Raw genomic sequence first — 19,757 nt, 5'->3', positions numbered from 1 at the left:
TTCTGTTGTGAAGGAGTAAATATGTAGTCGAGTGTTTTCCAGGTGGTTCTGACTTTGTCACTGAGAGTACATGCACTCCCAAGAGTATGGCTCTGAGATGTCAGTACTGTAATGTGGTAATTGCAGCCTTATCCCACAGCTGTCACATTCTCTATTGTTTAATAACTGTTAGAACATTCATGTGCCCCAACTATTTCATATTGCTTAGTAACCATTAGAACCACTTTAGCACTGGACATACTTTTTGCAAAATACCATGTCCCATAAAGTGCCTGGTGGTTTTTTGTTTTTGTTTGTTTTTACAGGTACAGCAGGTGCAGACCGTGCAGCAGGTACAGCATGTCTACCCAGCACAGGTGCAGTATGTGGAGGGAAGTGACACGGTCTACACAAATGGAGCTATGTAAGTTTTATTAATTGGAATTTCCATACCTGGCAGGATGTGTGGTTAAATACACATCTCTAATGACACCTTACTGGCTTCAGTTTTGTAAGTGGATGAGAGAAATTGTCAGTGGTTAAAAGCTTGTTCCTTGTAGTGTCATTTGAAATAATTCTAGGGAGAAAATAGGAGATGAATTCACATAGTTTAAATATTTTCAGATAGAACTTTTGCCTTGAAATTAATACAGGTATATTTCTGCAACTGTTTTAGTTGGACCTACATAACAATTACATCTACAGTATTCTGTCATATTTTTTAACCTTTAGTTTTATGGGTAAGTTTAAATCCTAGCCATAGAAAGAGTTATCTAACTTTGCAATAAAGTTTTTTCATAAAAAAAGACTCAAGTTATTGGCCACGTCCCCTTCCAATTATAATCCTACTTGCAATAGCACTACCTGTGGCAACTACAACAATTACTTGTGGAAAAGAAGTGATGTGTTTTTACTGTGTTTAATGAGATGTGTTCTTTCCCTTTCAGGAGGGAAATAAGAGTAACCTTGTCTCAGTTAGTGCTACATGGTCCCCTTCTCCAGATATCTTCCTCTTCCATCTGTGTTGTGTTGTGTTGTGAGTGCATTTAGGAGCAAGGAGCACACAGAAACATGTGTGGTATCAGCAAAGATCTATTTATTGATAATTTAAAAGCGGCACAGCAGAATCAACTTTATTTCCAGGTGTAGCAACTCTTCCAAAGTTAACTCTTTCAGTGCCTTCCAGCACAACATGGTTTTCCTCTCTTCCTACGCCTTCTCCCAGTGACCCACTGCACATACTGCCTTGCTGCTTGTTTTCCTTCTCTCTTGCACATACTACTCAACTATCCTATTCTAGGCAGGGCTGGTAGTACTGCCTCTTATTAAGATTGCCCAACTCTTCCAATTATAAGACCCTGTTTTCATTTTCTTATCACTTTGCCAAACTTTAACCATTTGGGCTGAAATTTTGTGTGTTGGGTGTCCGCCTTTGGCTAAATTAGTCTGAAAAGTTTCAAGTAGTTCAGCTATTATACACTGTTTTGTCCATCTGAAAAAATTCTGGCTATCTTTCTGGCGAAATGCCCTAGTGCCCCCATTCTTTGGAGCACAGACTTGAAATTTCGCAGGGGTAGCCTTTTTCTCAGGGATATGCCTTTTGCCATTCCAGTGAACATCGGCCAAAATTTGGCCAAGTTATAATCCTTTGAAAAATTACATTTCACACACGCTCAGTAGAGACATTTTAGATGTTAGTAGCTACATTTTCCAAAGATTCTGTTTGCAGTGGGCATGCTGCAACCCAGGGCTGAACAGAACTCCCCCTGCAATTGCTGTTCTGGCCTACTACAGGGTATGCTGTGTGTGGGACCAGAACTGAGAGCAAGGAATCTCTTTCTCCTCTGCTCTCAGTGACTGTCTTGCTGGGCTCAAGCAGCATGGATGAAGAAGCTGCCTGATTTGAATGCAGAGGGAAGAAAAGCCAGCCCTGAGAAGGGGTGGCAGTGAGAGTAGATTGGGAAAAGGAGCATGTGGGGTGGAAACTGGGACTGCAAGCTGGTTGTGGGAGAGAGGGAAACTGGGACTGGCTGAGCAAGGAGGCTGGGACTGGGGTCCAGGGGAGACTGGGACAGAATGAGCCAGAGACTGGGACTAGCTGGGCAAGACTACTGGAGCTGGAGGAACGAGTGTCTGGGAGCCAGTAGACAGCCAGGAGAAAGAGACTGGATGAAGAGCCAGGGGACCTGACTGGGATTGACTGGGCAGTAAGACTGAGACAAGAGACTTGTGGGGGAGGCACCAAAGTTAGATGAGCAGCCTGGGGGGAGAGAGTGCCATTTGGAGCCAGTGGGCACAGGGAGCATGGATGGACCACTAGAGACCAGGATGGAGGCAGTTCAGATGAGGAGCCATGGGGGACAGGCGGGTCTGGGCCTGGATGGACAAAGAGACTGGGGACAAGGAGTTGGGGATAGGGAGGAACTGGAAATGGATGGGCAAGGAGACTGAGAATGGAATGAGAAGCCTGAGCAGTGGAGACTGGGACTGGCTAGGTAAGGATAGTGGGACTGGATAAGGAGCCAGAGGTAGGGAAGAGACAGGACTGGGACAGGGACAGATTGGAGGGGATGGGTCAGAATGGATCATGCGTGGGGAAATGGGCAGAAGAGTCTGCCTGTTACAGCACATTCTCCTCTGGAGCTTGGATGGAACCCAAGATTCTACTTTATGTCAGTGTAAATCCCAGTGTAGTTGTGCATGCATCCCATGCTCATGAGATTGTTGTCTTTTGAATAGCAGCATCCCTTGGGACCGTTCATGCAGCCTGTGCCTCCTTGTGCTCCCATGTGAGGGCATAAAAGCTGGACCAGCCGCATCCTTTCCATAGTTTCCTCTTACCATCTGTGGCAGCGAAATGGAATCCAGCGATGTCCAACCTGCTATTCCCTTTTCGCAGATATAGTGTCAGTTAAATCTTCTCCCGTTGTCTTCCACATTTCCAGAGAACTTCAAATCTGGTGGGGCTTTTGTGTAAGGGGCTGGCCAAGACAGCAAATTCTGCTACGGATCTTTTGTAGTAGGAGGCCAGACGTAGCAAACTGTGCACTTTGGTTACATACCAAGATACAGGCCATGCTCTGACATATCCACCTTCTCTGGATCTGGGCCTGCTCCCTCCATAGAGATCATGTGCCCCAATATGTCACATCGCTAAAGAAAAAGCTGACACTTAGTGTCGTTAACTTTCAGATTGGCACCTTTCAACTTCTTGAGTACTGATTTCAGTTTCTGCAAATGTTCTTCCAAAATTCAGCCTATCACAGTGATCTCATCCTGGTACACTAGGTAGGATGTTTTCTGCAAGTCTGCTGACACGATATCCATGAGCCTCTGGAATGTACCTAGCACATTACACAGACCAAATGGCAGCATGTTGAGCTCAAAAAGTCCCTGCTTGGTGCACAATGCTGTTTTAGCGTTATCTTCTGGATACACCTACAGTGGCTGAACCCCACTTGCCAGGTCAAGGGTGGAGAACCATCAGTCTTTAACCAGGCCATCTAATGTGTTGTCAGTGTGGCGCAAGGGATAGGCATTATTAACAGTTGCATAATTCAGTCTATGATAATCCCTGCAGTCCCACACACATCCATGTTTCTTCCACACCAAAATCACTGGAGCAGCCTACAGGCTCACAGAGGGCCTAATGAGCCCACTCTCCTCCATTTCTTGTGAGCCATTGCTTGAACTCCTGCTGAAAATGAATGGGGATCCTTCCAAGTCTTTGACTGATACGTCTGGCATTCCCTGAACTGATCCAATACTTTATTAACACAGTGCATCCCAGATGATGGGTCACCATGACTAAATATATTTGCATATTCTAACAAAACTTCCTGTACTGTTCACATCTGTTCAAGCTTCAGACTGTATTGTTTAAACTTGAACTCAAGTCCTGCATCTCTCTGAGCCTTTCTTCCCAGCCCTTTGTTGCCTTGACCCTGGTCTGGTTTGAACTTCCTCACATCAACTGGATTCTTGGTTTTGTGATCTTTCTGCAGGACCAGCACACCCCTCTCAAGTGTGCCAATCACCCTATGCTGATGCACGACCAATGGGCTTTGTTGACATGTTGGCTATCCATACCAGGATTTGCCACATCAGCTCCTACCAATCGAGTGTCCAGTGAGGAGCTCCAGCCTATTTGAAGGTTAGGGCTCAATCAGACCACCTTCATCATCTTGGCACCCACCTTTGATCTGCCTGGGATAATCATCTCAATTTTAGAGGCTCCATCAGATTTTTTTCTACCACCTCTCCATGCACTTCCACATGGCCGTCTGTAGTGAACAGGGGAAATCACCTTCCGAACAGAGAACAGGAACAGTTGGTGAAATTCACAGCAACATGGTATTTCTTCAGGAAGTCCGTCCCAATCAGGCATACTGAGTGCCATCTTTTACCAAGAGGAATTCACAGGTTAGTTGTAAAGCCTGGAGGTTGATGACTGTGTGCCACATTCCCAGAACTTGAAGCATCATTCTGTTATCCACCCTGACAGCTAATTTATAGGGTTGATGATTCCTCTCGGTCTCAGTGGTATGTACAATGGATACCTGGGCATTGGAGTCTAGGAGAGAGTGGCACTGTATTTCTCCAGTCTCCCCTTCCAGGTAGTATCCAGCCCTACTGCACGAGCAATCTCCACCTTCTTTGGAATTTTTTTCAGTAGCAATGTCCATTGGGGCTGCACATGTGTCCTGTGCTTCCTTGTGCTCCTGTACAAGAACATAAAGGGCACAGCAGCCACAACCCTCCCATAATTCCCTCTTACCAAGTGTGGCAGCAAGATGGAACTTAGACTGTGTCTGATCTGTGCTGCCAGCTGTCAAATATACCTCCCCCACTTTCAAGGCTAACTCTGTCAGAGGTCAAGCAACATCCTTGGCCTGTTTCAGAAAAGTTCCAGTATCTGAACTCTGCTAGGTGGAGCAGTCTGCTCTCATATGTAGAGCACTGTGCACTGCACTTGGCTAGTAGATCCAATACCAGGTTCAGAAGAGCAGTACTCCCATCCTTGTTTGACTAATGTATCTGGTGCTCTTCATGCCTGCCATCCTGAAGACGATGCTCTGTGCCAGCCATCTACAGTGGAATCCACAATGACACATACACAAAGAAAGAATGGTTAGTTAATCTCTAGAAACTGTGTTTCTTTGAGATATTATAGTCAGTGTGGATCTTCCAACCCATCCTTCTTCCCTTCCTTAAGAGTCCTCAGAGAACATAGGCTTCAAAGTACAGGGGAACTTTTTTTTATTTACTCAATTTTCATGAGTCCAAACTTTTCTTAAATGCTATGTGTCCAGTGGACTTTAAAACATTTCTATTTCCATGAGCAAGAAATACTGGATTGAATACTGGATTCTGCAGTGTTTGTCTCCTTGTACAAAAACTATCTTGCTGTTTATGCGTACATATTTATTTTCACTTCTTAACACATTTTGGAAGTGTCTGTATAATCAATAATATGTAGGCTATATGGTTTGTCAACATTATTCATTTAATGTCACAATGGAATTTCTACATGTTGTATTATCATGCAACCCTGTTTTAGTGTAAGTTTTCTCTCATATAGTTATTCTTGTTGCAGATATATTTTATGTAATTATTCTATATATAGAATATACATAGAGTAGATTTACTATAATTAACTACTGGAGAAAAGCAAATTACTTACCTGTAATTTTTGTTCTCTGATAAACGTAGACCCACCTGTCCTTCTACCTTTCTTTAGACTTTATGTGTTTTCTTTAGTTAAACAGAAATTTGATCGTTGGAAGCAATGACATTCTATTAGTCCATCCAACCTCAACCCATGTGATCTGTTTCTCTTCCAATGGTTTAGAGAGTCTGTGCTGGAGAAATCGCCACCCCTTGTGTGTTTGAGAATGTTGCTCTCTACCAGCAAGAATGGGGGACCTCTGACTGTATGGATCTGCTGGCTATACTTTCATATGGTGGGGCTATGGAGGCTATTGCAGCCCACAAACTGCAATATTTCCTTTCCATATCTTGGGAATGAAGGATTCTGTTCAGTGTAGCTCCCAAGGAGCGCCCTGCATAAAACCTGTTTATTCAGTCATTATGCTGGGACATGGGATTCAGGCCAAAATGTGAAAGAAAGTTATGATACAGTTGCTGTGGGAGCCATAACTTTGAATTTCTTGACTCTTTTGCAGGTGAATTACCATCTGTGCACATTAACATAACATTTATATTAGACACATTAGAGTGTGTCTATGGTAATTGTAGAAAATTAGCATACCCCAATATACAGCTAGAACATCTTAAATGTAAATTTATATTTGTCTTCTTTATCTCTATATACTCTCATACCCTCAGGTGCAAAGAGCACCCATTAGTTTCTGCCATTTATTTCGGTCTTGTGCTGGTCTATTCAGGCTTCTGGGGGCTTGTCTACACTACTCACTGGATTGGGGGGCAGCAATCAATCCAGTGCGGGTTGATTTATTATATCTAGTATAGATGCGATAAATCGACTTCTGATCGCTCTCTCATAGACTCCGGTACTCCACCAGAACGAGGAGCGCAAGCGGAGTCGATGGGAGAGCATCAGCTGTCGACTTACTGCAGTGAAGACACCGCGGTAGATTTAAGTACACAGTAGTGTAGACAAGCCCTGGGTGTCATGTTAATAGATTTGGCTTCTTGCTCTGTTATTATGCATAATGTTTCTCTAGGCCATCCTCTTTTTCTCTGTTCATGTTGTCTCCATATTATCATCTGATTGGAAATGGTGTTGGTGGCTTCCTTAAAGTGTGTCCTGAAAATGTCCATCTTCCTCTTCATACCATGTTTAATGCTTCAGATTGGTCTGCTCTTCTTAGAATTTCTGATGTTGCAAGAAACTCTCTTCAGTGAATTCTGAAAATCTTTTGTAGTTGTTAACTTTGGAATGGGTTGATCTTCTTCTTATCAATTTCTGTTGTAGATTTCCGTGACTGTGGTTCATGAAGGAGGACAGACATGATGCCAGTGTTAAAAATTCATAGTTTTGTGTTAGTGCCAATCATGCTACTTTTCCAAATCTTTTCAAATTTATGTAAGTCGTGCTGCTTTTGATATTTGTTGTTTGATATATAGCATAGTGTCACCATCATTTCACATCTCAACCCCCAGGTAAAATGACTTACTTCTTCTGGTGTTTCTTTGTTGTTTTCTCCATCTACTTTGATGGTTGCTTTAGGGGTGTTGGATGGCCATATATTTTTGTCGTTCTCTTGCTGATGAACAAGCTAACTTGTTTTGCTGTGTCTGCCAAAAGCTGGGTCTTTTCTTCCATTAAATGATATGTTGATTAATCAGGACAATGTCATTGACAAAAACAAAGTCATCAAATTGTGCTTTATAATTTATCTATAAAATTCACTGCTTATCTTTTGTGGTTACTTTCCTCATGACATAGCCAGTGACGAATGCAAACAATAGTGGGGACATAATACAGCTTTGCCTTACTCCAGTTGTTGTCACTGCAGAGCATTGATTGATTTTGTCACCATCTTTGACTGCACATTCAACATTATGATATAGATCTGCTATTTAATCATTTTTGCTTGTATTCCCTAGTATGCCATAATTTTCCAAGGACTGTTTCTGTGTATACTGTCAGAAGCCTTCTGGAAATTTATAAAATTTATCACAAGAGGGGCTTTCCATTCTACACTTTGTTCTGTAATATGTCTGAGAACAACAATATGGTCTGCACATTATCTCAGTGGTCTAAAACCAGCTTGTTCTTCTCCAAGTTGGAGATCTATACGTTTCTTAAAAGGTTCCAGGATGATGTTGCACGTGATTTTCCCAGCCACTGAGAGTAATATAATTTCTCTCCAGTTATTGTAGTTGGTAAAGTCGCATTTCTTTGGCAATTTTACAATAAGGCCCCTCTTCCATTGGGATGGGTTCTTTTCTTCATTCCATATTCTATAAAAAACCCAAGGAAAGTCATAGAGGGCTCTTTCATAACTTTCTTTAAGCATCTCTTTGGTAATGTTATTCTCTCCAGCTACTTTCCCATTTTTAAGTTTACTGATGGCTTTTCTAACTTATTCCATTGTAATGTCTTCTAAATCAATATCAAGCTCTGGTGGTAGGTCTTCATCATGTATTTCTAATAGTTCACTTGGACTTGGTCTATTTAAAACAGCCTGAAAATGTTCTGCTCATCTTTTCCTTTGTTCTTGTTCCGTACTTAGTGTATTTCCATTTGCATCTTTAGTAGGTCCTCCAATACTGCTAGAGTTTCCTATTAGCTGTTTGGTTGTTTTACACAAAGTAGTAAATTCACCTCTTTGGCTGGCATCTTCAGCCTCTTCATAGATTCTATCAATAAATGCCTTTTTATCTTTTCTAGCACTCCTTTTTATCTTTCTGTCTAGAGCTCTGTATTCTTCTTGCTACTTGTTTGTCTCTTCTTCTTGTCAGCATTCGTAAGTTTTTGCTTTACGCTTCTTTTTTCCACTGCTTCCCAAGTGCATCACTAGACCATCCATACCTTTTAAATTTCATTGCTATTAAGACTGTCTTTGCACTTTCTAGATAGCACTCTCTGATATCTTCTCACATAGTATCAGTTTCTTTGTTTCCTTCAGTTTGACTCCATGAGAACACTGAACTTGTTCTTCAGTTCAAACTGAAAAGCACATTTTGTGTCTGGATCTTCTAATTTTGCACACTTGCTTCATGGCCTTTTTTTAACCACATTCTTCTTCTTTAACTTGATCTTCAATTTAGTGATACAAAGATTATGGTCACTTCCCATGTCTGTTCCCCTGTATGCACATACATCTGCCAGCGAGCTGCAAAACTTCCTTGAAATGCAGAAGCAATGTATCTGGTTCTTTGCAGTACCATCTGGGGAGTTCAGTGTCACTTTATGGATTTCATTATGCGGGAAGGGAGTGTTGCTCCACTTATCACTAGGTCATTCACACTGCAACTTTCTGCTTGTTGTTCACCATTTTGATTCATGTCCAAATCCCTGCCGCATTTGCCCATAATCATATCCAACCAATCATTATTACTTTATTACATTATGATTATTACTTCCAACCTTTACATTAAAATCATGCATAGTCACTGTGATATCATATTTGAGGACTTTGGTTAACACATCCTATAACAAATCATAAAAAACAATTTTTTTCTTTTCCAGGCTTTTCCTGGTTTGGTGCATAGCATTGTATGACTGTTAGTTTGAAGAATCTAGTCTGAAAACAAGTTCCAATAATTCCTTAATTTAACTATTCCCACTTGCTTAGTGCCTGCTCAGCTTCTTTCAACTTTAGAATTTCTGTGCCAGCTTCATGGCTATCATCTACTTTCCTACAGTAGATTATGATCTTATTTGTTTCTCTGAAATGTAGTTTATTTGAACCTGTCCACCTACACTCACTGATAACAAGGACATCAAGATGATAGCTGTCCTTTTTCTTTCTTTCTTTTTTTAGCAGTTTTAGTAGTTTCATATATTATTCTCACATTCCAAAATCTGATTTTCATCACTGATCTGATCTTGACCAATGTACTTTTCAGGACATAGGCTTCCTTCTGGGTTTGACTAATGCCTATCATATTCTTCCCATGAAGCTGATGTCTTTTTGGAGCCTGTGGCACACCAATATGGCTGCCAGCATTCATTCCTGTACTATATTTGTTTTATGTGATGGGGTTACCAGCTCCATGCACAATCCTAGGTCCACAGCTCCTTATTCATTATATGGAACTATCCATATTTTTATTTACATCCACCATATTCTATATAGCTCAATGAATAGTCCCTTCAGAAATGGTTATATCCTGTGTAAGGCTAATCTACATTTCAAAACTTTAAGTATAACTTCTGACAAACATTTCTACCAGCTCAGACTGGCTAGTCCACAAAAAAGTCTGATGAGTAATTCTGAGTTTTATAATTATGCCCCTTTATTTCTTATGTGGACTAGAACTACAGAAAAATTAATAGGATTGCAAAGAAAGTCATTTCCCTCATTTTAAACACAGAAGTGTACTACCCCTTTACAGTCACTGTAATATATGCCAATATTTCTAATGTTAGATATCTGTGTGTGTGTTTATATATATATATATATATATATAAATTTATAATATTATATATAATTATAATATTGTATCTATAATTTTGATTATTTCATGTATTTTCCAAGAATTGTATTTGGAAGAGAGTGCTTATAATTAGCAATGTGAATTAATAATTCAATCTTTACAGTTTACAATTGGAGAATAATGATTCTGAAAATAAAGTAAAAGATGATTAACACTAAAAAATTATAGGCTCAACTTGAGTGCACATTCCTGAGTTCAGATTCTTAACCAGCTTCAAAATTGTATAATTAGACGGCTGCTTTTTTTTTAAAGTAAAACATGACATTACAGGAAGAAAATTCATTGCGAGGAAAAAATATTTTTGAAGAAGACAGTATAAGTAAAAGTGGTTCTAAAACGAAAAACAACCCCTACATACAAACATAAATACAGAGATGGTGATCACCTAGCGAATTAGTAGTTCAAAGAAAATTCAGAGTCACGTAGAGTTAAGCTACTGGCTAAGGCATGATGGGATGGCTGGAAGGAGCACTAATTTATAGAAGTGAACAGATCAGAGTCTTGACGTTTACATAAAACCTAATAATAGAGTCAGCTGGGAATACATCACTCTCTGTGTGTGTGCATACACACAGTCTAAACTTAAGGGAGAACAATAACAAGATTTATCCTTTCTGTATCAGTGCATTTATTCACGATTATTATATATGTTTTCCCCAAAAAGTATGACAGTAGAAACTGAAGAATTTAAAAAACAAACAAACATAGTAACAGTATTTAGGTGCCCATAGTCAGTTGTTAGAAATTCAGCTGTGCAACTTCAAATTTATTTTAGTAGTAGCATTACAGTAATGCCTAGATTTACTGAATTCACAATTGGATAGCTGGTTTCTGTTCTGATGTGCTACAAACTACTCATTCTGTAAAACAACTTTTTTGTCCCTGAAGTTTTATTTTTAGTAGTATTAATTTTTTTTGAAAATTTCTAGAGGAAAATGGTACGTAAACAATAAAATATAACAGGGCATGCACAGAACTTTAGTAACTGGCATGCCTGGTGGTGTATTGTGATGCACAAGATTGAATGCTTCCAGTTCTCAGGAAGAGGTGTTACTAAAGAGTAGAACGCACATCCAGGAACTCCCTCCTCACCAAATATTTTTTCACAGGTTTTTTTTGTTTGTTTTATTCTGTATGATGCTGCAGTCTTCTTAGATTGGTGGTGAATTCTCACGGCTGTTTTTATACTTTTGAAATAATCATAATAATAATAATTAATAATAAAAATCCTAGCTCTTATATAGTGCTTTTCATGTATAGATCTCAATAGACTTTACAAAGAAGGTTGGAATCATTTTAAAAAAAAAAACTTCAAAAGCTACTTTAGAAGCTCCACCCTCTCATGACAATAATAGTATAGCACAAGGATTTAAAAGCATTACAATTTTTTAAAGTGAAGCTTCATAGCTTCTAAAGTGGCTTTGAATGACAAGGAAGAATCCCGAGGGAGTTCATGATGGCCAGAGTGTAAAGGTAATTTAAGCTATCAAGTTCTGGTCTGTGCTATTATCATGGCCCCATGTATTCTGTGATTCTGCCATTGTTTAAAAGCTAATAGATTGCAGAATCTAGAGAAGGATAAATTACCACTGAGCCCTTGCTCTGCTGATTTGTTAATAAATCAAGTGTAAGTCTTTGTTCTTTTAAAAGAACAATGTATTGTCATGGCCAGTAGGGCACTGGTCAGCAGCTGACCTGGTATCTATTTCCTGTTCCAGTCTCTTAGACTCTTTTGTTAAGGCAGAATGCTCAACCCCTTGTGAGGAAAGGGGAGTGGTCTGCCTTATGCACATGGACTCTTCTGAATAATTATAGAGTAGTGTTGACAAAGTGCATAGAAAGTCTTGCCCATGCCTTGTTGTCCAGAAGGATAGTAATTTTGGGTGCCCTCACCCTGTGCTGTCTGGTTTCATGGTTTAATGTAGGCAGCATACACTGCCATCCAATTAACTCACCCTTCTGGAGGGCAGGAGGCAGCAGCCAGATTCTGGCACAGCTGGGACCAGGATTGCCAACTTTCTAATCGCACAAAACAGAACAGCCCCACCCCCTTCCCTTGCTCCTTCTCCAGGGCCCTGCCCCCCACTCACTCCATCTCCCCTCCCTCCCTTGCTCACTCTCTCCCACCCTCACTCACTTTCACTGGCCTGGGGTTGGGGTTTGGGGTGCAAAAGGGGGGTGAGGGCTCGGAGTGGGGCAGGGATGAGGGGTTTGGGGTGTGGGAGAGGGCTTTGGGCTGGGGCAGGGGGTTGGGATGCGGGGGGGGGGCATGGGCTCTGGATTGGGGGTATGGACTCCGGATGGGGCCAGAAATGAGGGGTTAAGGGTACAGGACAGAGCTTCGGGCTGGGGCAAGGGTGCGGTGCGGGAGGGGTGCGGGCTCTGGGGTGGAGTTGGGGATGAGGTGTTTGGTGTGCAGGAAGGGGCTCCAGGCTGGGGCCGAGGGGTTTTGAATGTGGAAGGGAAAGTGGGCTCTGGCTGGGGGTGTGGGCTCTGAGGTCGGGCCAGGGATGAGGGGTTTCAGGTGCAGGAGGGGGCTCAGGGCTGGGACACGGGGTTGGGGTGGGGGAGGGGCTGCGGGGTTCCAGCGGCACTTACCTCGGCTCCCAGGAAGTGGTCGCCAGCTCCCTGCGGCCCTGCAGGCACCACCCCCGCAGCTCCCATTGGTTGCAGTTCCCGACCAATGGGAGCCGATGCTCAGGGCAGCGTGCAGAGCTCTCCTGGGAGCCCATGTGCCATGGGACTGCAGGAACCTGGAGGCTGCTTCTGGGAGCTGCGCGGAGCTAGGGCAGGTAGGGAGCCTGCATTAACCCCAGGCCCCACTGTGCCACCGACTCGACTTTTAACGGCCTGATCAGCAGTGCCAACCGAAGCCACCAGGGTCCCTTTTCAACCAGGCATTCCAGTCAAAAACTGGATGCCTGGCAACCCTAGTAGGGACACAGACAGGAAGAAAAGTATCAGGTGCACAGTTGCAGGGATATGGTGAATTCTGTGACAAAAAAGTTGAATTCCATGGCAACTTGGGAAAGTGCCAAATTGCTCAGCCACAGAATTTCAAAGTGCCTCTGATTAAGATGATTGGGGCAGGTCACAATTCCCAGAGCTATTGCTTCATGTTCTCCGCAGATGCAGACAGATGACACTGGATTGGGTTTAAACTCGGTTCACATTTTTGAGATTTTCTCTGCAATAATAATGTCTAAAAACGCAACTGAAAATCAATCAGATTCTGGGATGCAATCCTGCAACAAGGGGGTGAATTCTGCGGCAAATTCTATGGACAAAAATTAAAATTGCCAAATAGGGCCCTAGTTTTGCTGAGGATCTGAAAGGTTGGAGTTCAAGCCCACCTGATGATCCATATTGGGGAAAAATACTTATTTCAATACTTAGTCATGGAAGTCAATTACTCAATGCTTAGACATTGCAAAATGCTATTGTCAGTGCATGGGTTGTGCACCAGTCTTATTTAATTTGATTGTATACTCATTTCCACAGTGTTAACATTGCACTCACCCAATAAAGAAGACAAATAAATACCTTTTTTTTTTCTTTTCCTAAAGCCGAACAACAACTTACCCTTATACAGAAACCCAGATGTATAGCCAAAACACCGGGGGGAATTACTTTGATACTCAAGGAGGTTCTGCACAAGTGACAACAGTGGTCTCATCTCATAGTATGGTGGGCTCTGGAGGGATTCAAATGGGTGTCACAGGAGGACAACTCATTAGCAGCTCTGGAGGGACCTATCTGATTGGCAATTCAATGGAAAATTCTGCTCATTCAGTGACTCATACAATGCGGGCCTCCCCAGCTACAGTAAGTATTCAGAACTACATAAATTTTTAGAGCAAGTTTCCTGGTCCCTGTTGTGCTCTTTTATGACTATGTATGTTTCTTGTAACCGAAATAATGTGTTTGAAAAAATAAGTAATTTTGATCCCCATCCTGCAAACACTTATAAAGGTGCTTAACTTTGTGCATATGAAGAACTCCATTTAGTTCATTATGCTGTTCATGTGCATAAAGTTGTGTGCATGCTTGAGTATTTGCAGGATCAGGGCCTTAAATTGTTGGACATATGTTTTTATGCTTTCTGAAAAAGAAACAAAATATTACCTTGCAAGGAACACTTTGTTTATATAATTGAATTTTATAACTAATATCTTAACCCTACAGATATATGTAACTTCTTTGCATTCATTGCATTTTCTAAATCCAGTTTTGGTATTTATTTTGTATCATATCTCAAAATAGTCACCACTAATTCTGAATTGTTCCACTATTATTAACTTTTAGTATTGTTCTGCTTGTTATTTATTATTATTATTTATTATTTCTGGTCATTCCCAATTATTATTTTATATTTCTGGTAACTCCCAAAGACCCCAATCTTCTGAGGATCAGAGCCTCATTGTACTAGGTGTATTAAATATAGATACTAAGAAGCATTCTGTTACCACAGTGATGGGTGACCTTAACCTATATAGACAAACAAGGCAAACATAGTCCTTTCCCTTAAGAACTTAGTCAGTCCTGATTCTAATTAAGAAAAATTGGTTTATATTTACTGTATCCTTGCTGAATAGCTCTAGTGTACATTTTTTACCTACTCCTTGAGGAGATTCTGCCCCGATTATGGACATTAGAAATTAAAGGACAAGTGAAATTATGGAAAGTGAAGTAGAAAGAGCAAACTGAAAAATGTCCTCAGGAGAAGAATAGCAAGATGGAGCATGACTAAATAGTATTTATATATTAGTGCAAAAAGTTACTAAAAAACTAAGGGATTTTAGTTTTGGAGACAGCTGAAATCAGTAAAAAATCAACAAATAATATGTCAACATTTGAAGCTGCATGCATTTGAAATGATGAGCCCATTACTGTGGCATCAGATAATTCAAATGATCTTGTAAAATAACAATTAATTGCATTAATATAATCAAGGACTAAATGCAATCTGGATTATTAAAAGTAAAAGGTGATATTTCCTGCTAACATTGAAACTGCCATCACTATATGGTATTGTAAATGCTTTTATTGAGGACTGTTATGAATGAAAAGAAAAAACGTAAAGAATTCTGAATCATAGCCTAAGTCATGTTATATTGGAAAATTAAGAGAACAGAGATTCAGCCTGCAGCAGGAGTTTTTATATGCATGTTTTTTGATCACTAAAGGAAAAGGATTATATGTTGTAGCATTTACAGTATTTTAACTTTAAAAGGTGGTTCTTAAAGGAGTATCACTGATAAATCAGATTTATTTAATTAAAAAATCTCTGATCATATATTTTTCCTTTTTATGGCTTTTATATAGAACATTTTGCATTAGTTCCTTCTATAGCCCAATTCAATGAAATTGAAGAAATTCTGCAGTTTTGGTCTTACAGCCAGTTTAGTATGCGTCCTAGGATTAAAAAATAGGTGCAGAACTAGAGTAGTTTCCTGTAGGCAAAAGTGAAGAGAAGGGTCATCTCCACAACAGATGTTTCTAGAAAAAAAATTAAATGGCAAATATTTTCTTGTGTTCTCTTAGCTATTATTAATGGCTTTACGTTTGAATAATAACGTCCCCTCTTTATAACCCAGTAGCAAGAAAGCTACCTGATCCTACCAGCACAGATATAATCTTGTGTTTAATAGGATGATGCCATTCTGATGCCGTTCTGTTACCATATAAAATAATATGTCATAAGTTCAGCAGTCTGAAGTGACAGCAGAATAAAATAAGTGGAAAAGATGAGCTCAGCGGGGGCAAACTGTTGATTAAATGTAAACAGCAAACATAATTGAAAAAAATATTTCAGAAAAGTGAAGAATACTGGACTTGCATTGAAATCTGATATACTTGAAAATTTTTACTAGTCTGAAAGTCCCATGTTAAATTTTGCAACTGAAAACCAAATTAGAATTTTTGCCCAAATATGGAGAAGCATGTCTCTATATTTACAAAGGATTTTATAATATAATCTACAATTCAACAATTGTATTTGCCAGGTTAATTTTTGCTTTACATAAGGCACATTGCCTTTGAAACAATGCGTCTTTTAAGAGCATAGACAGTTTAAAATGTGGTTTTTCCAGCAATTATAATTTTAACACATTAAGACAAGCAGTATTTTTTCTGTGTTTTGTGATCATTTTGAACAGAAACAATTGGCTTGCAAAATAAAATATATTTTTAAGGTAAATATCTATCTCAATTCCCCTGCTCTTGCTGTTTGTGTTTAAAAAAGTTGTCTTAAGCATATAGTGTGTTCCTGTGTACATTACCGTAGCACGTTTGTTTTAGGAGTGCAGAAAAAATACTTTGTATTTGTAAAATTGCTCTTTTATCACTACAATAATATTTCTCCTCTTCCCCCATGTTCAGAAGGTACCTTGTATTTGTTTGAGTGTCTGGTTAAGGAAACTGAATAAATTGCAAATGCATTTCTTGCTTCTAAAATGTTAAGCAGGAAATTGCTAAATGGTGTATGAATTTTTTTTATTACATTGGGCACTTGGTATATATGGGTTCAACTGATTACATACAAGCGTTTGACTGAAATGTAAAAGGTTCAGCTCAAACTGTTAATTGATCTGAAATACCTACTGAGTTTTAATTTTACTTGGAAGTTAATAATATACCAGCCAATCTTTAGCAATAAAGTACAGTGTTTTTATATGCATTGCTGACTCAAGCTCAGATAGCTAGAACTCATTTCACTTGTGACCCTCATCTTAATTGCATCATCATAACGCTTTTCTATACTTGTCTAAAGAATTCTTTTGAGTGATCTAAATAACATGTATCAAAGCTGTTTGTCATTGTGATAAATATGCAGCAAAGTTTTTCAAGCCTTTTGAATGAATTTATATAATTTTCACAAGGAGACAAAGGAAATGTAAGCAACTAAAATTTTGCTTATTGCCATTTGTGTGCGCACATCATAACCTCTATCACTTTTGTCATATCTGTATCTAATTCTGTTTTGTCACTTGCACTAAGCAACTTTATTTGCTGTCATTCATCCCCATTCATCAAATCACAAAGCTTCTGTAGAACTTAACAGTTTAGTTTTATTAAAAAAATTTTAGCTAGTCCTGATTTTAAAAAAAGATTAGATAGATTGGTTTTGGTGTCAAAATATGACATTAAAGGGATGCTGTCAAGTTAAAAGTCAATTTTAAAAAAAAATAACCTGTGTTACTCACAGTACCGTAGATTATTAGAAATGGGGGGAAAAATCTAAAAAAATCCAGTTTATTTTTCTTCAGATTTGCTGTCTGTTTACTTATTGCGCTCTTCAACAAAAATAGACTATCATTGACAGTTTTTCTTTTATTTTTGTTCACTTTCACTTTATGCTTCTTCTCATGTATCAGCATAATCTTTAGATGTATCATAATCATCATCCATCATGGCAAATCCCAAGGATGTAGCCTTCTTGCAGATCTAGCTAAATCATTAAGGTAATCTGGCTGGATGTTCAGTTTATGTTCATCATTGGCGATCATATCACATCATCAAAGCTTTTGGCAACCATGTGATCACCAGCTGTCTAGTGGCATTCCTTGGTACACACTTTGCTGGTTTTCTCCTGTAATGTTTGAGGACTGTTTAAATAAAATAAAATCATATTTTGTTTTGGATCATGAAAATATATTCATATTTGCTTTTGTAAAACTTTTACAAAACAAATATTGAGTCCACAATACTTGACAGTGCCCTTCTCAGGTTACAGCAGGAATTCCGTTAATTACCAGTTGTGAACTTTTCAGAATCTCTCTTTCATAAACATACTTGAGGGATACATTGGCATGCATGAGGAAAGTTTGTTAGAATTCATGTTACTCATTACATTTCCTCCATTGGCATTGCTTATTTCCATCAAACACTTAGCTCTTCTGTTTAGCTGTAATAATTTGCATTTTCCTAGTTATTAAGAATAGTTTATTGTACTAAAAAACTTATGGCAGCCAGACCAGAGATGCAGCAGTAGTGTGTGATGCTGATATGAGGGTAGGCCAAGTTCAGTTGAAATTAATAACATAGTAAAATTGGTACATTTGGTTTGAGTGTTTGGACAGGTCAAGAAAAGACTCCAGTTGCATTGTTGCAGAACTCTCTTCCTGTTACTGGTTGATTGTTATGCTGGTATTTACAGTGATATTGAAGAAGGTTGCATGTTCCATCCAAGGTGGTAGATGAATGAGGTAGGAGTTGCTGAGGGCTGCAGAGGTTCAGTAAAGACAAGAAAGTAATAGGAATATCAACAGCCTCTAAATTATAGAACCTGAATCTCCAGACAGTCTCCCCATACTCAAATACATATGCACTTTCCCTGTGATAAAAGAGAATTATTTTACAAATATTTTTCTGATGTCAAAACTTAAAACAATTTATTTAACTACTTAACAGTAAGTGTGTTGCAATGCCTGTTAGCCAATGAGAGGCTCCCGTTTGTCAGTCCTGCTGCTTCTAACAAGTTTCGGGATTGATCAGCAAGTAATGTGGTGCCATGCATAAAAGGCATCACCAAACGCAAGCAGTCTTCCACTCACACTGCTGGAACATTTTTCGTAGTGTAGATCCTTTAGTTCAATCAGAAAGTACATAAAATTAAAACAAAGCAAATAACTAAAAATATTTTGAATCCCCATACTTATTATTTATTGTTTCTGGAATCACAGTGTGCTAGGCACTCTCCAAACATAAAAGGAGGCATGGTTCATATCTGAAAGAGCTTATGCTCCTTATTTAAAAAAAACAAAACCACACCAGCTAGGCATCTGAGGGTAGGAGAAAGGGTATTAACAAACAAAGAAGGTGGCCCAATGGTAGTAATACACCATGTTAATGGCACAATTAGAATTATTTTAAAAAATATATAAACTTATAAAGTGTCATAGTTTTATTTTATTCTGGGGTGGTTGTGTTTTGGGTGATGGTTTGGGATCAGTTTTAATGTATCCAAACAATTCAGCCATTCCTAGGTGAAATAACTTTTTTTTTTTCTTTTAAGTTGGCAGTTTATAGCTGTACACACTAGGGGAAGGCAAACTGATTCAGATAAAATATTTTGTCACAGCTTTTTTGGAGTGTTTTTATAGCCTGAACTGAACTTCTTTTCTTTCTCGCTTCTGATTTCTCTATGGGACTGAACCCAGCAGGGCTTAAATTCTGGGAGATAATGACATTTCCCTTTGGGATTGAGGCATACACAAAGCCAGATCTACAAGTCCATATGTGAGAGCTTGAAGATTTGTGTTTCTGAGTGTAGTATACTCTTAGATATATTAGCCACAAACTGTGAAAAAGCCAACAGCAGTGAAACCCAATGGAGAGTTTAGGATCTTTCTGCAGAAGAAGGGAGAGAAAGAACTGGCACACCCAATAGATTGCTTAATGGAGGATTTGAGGGGAGTGATGAGCTGGCCACCCTTTTAAGATGCCAGTGAAGGAGAGTAGATAGCCACTAGTCCTCTTCCCAGAAGACTGGATTATGTCAGGTGGGAAGGTTAGGCCTATTGGGGAAAGTTGTCTGGCTGGAGAGGAGAAGCTAAAAGTTTGAATGAGTTTTCGAAAAAAAACTTAACTTTTTAGATGCTTATCTAAACCCCAAACATTCTGGA

At 39.4% G+C, this 19,757-nt stretch overlaps 1 protein-coding gene across 2 annotated transcripts in view; it reads left to right on the top strand.

Moving 5' to 3' along the window:
* Positions 1–19,757, top strand: part of RFX3 (regulatory factor X3) — a 241,362-nt gene that overhangs the window by 162,092 nt on the left and 59,513 nt on the right. For both annotated transcript variants that reach the window (XM_084628259.1, XM_084628258.1), the window contains exons 3-4: positions 306–403; positions 13,698–13,956. In XM_084628259.1, the coding sequence (XP_084484385.1) occupies positions 306–403; positions 13,698–13,956 (357 nt within the window). The remainder of the gene's footprint in view (positions 1–305; positions 404–13,697; positions 13,957–19,757) is intronic.

This window comes from Lepidochelys olivacea, assembly GCF_965140295.1.
Source record: "Lepidochelys olivacea isolate rLepOli2 genome assembly, chromosome: 5".
Classification (NCBI taxonomy): Eukaryota; Metazoa; Chordata; order Testudines; family Cheloniidae; genus Lepidochelys; species Lepidochelys olivacea.
Note: the sequence above shows the minus strand (reverse complement) of the source record. Positions and strands in the feature narration are given on the sequence as shown.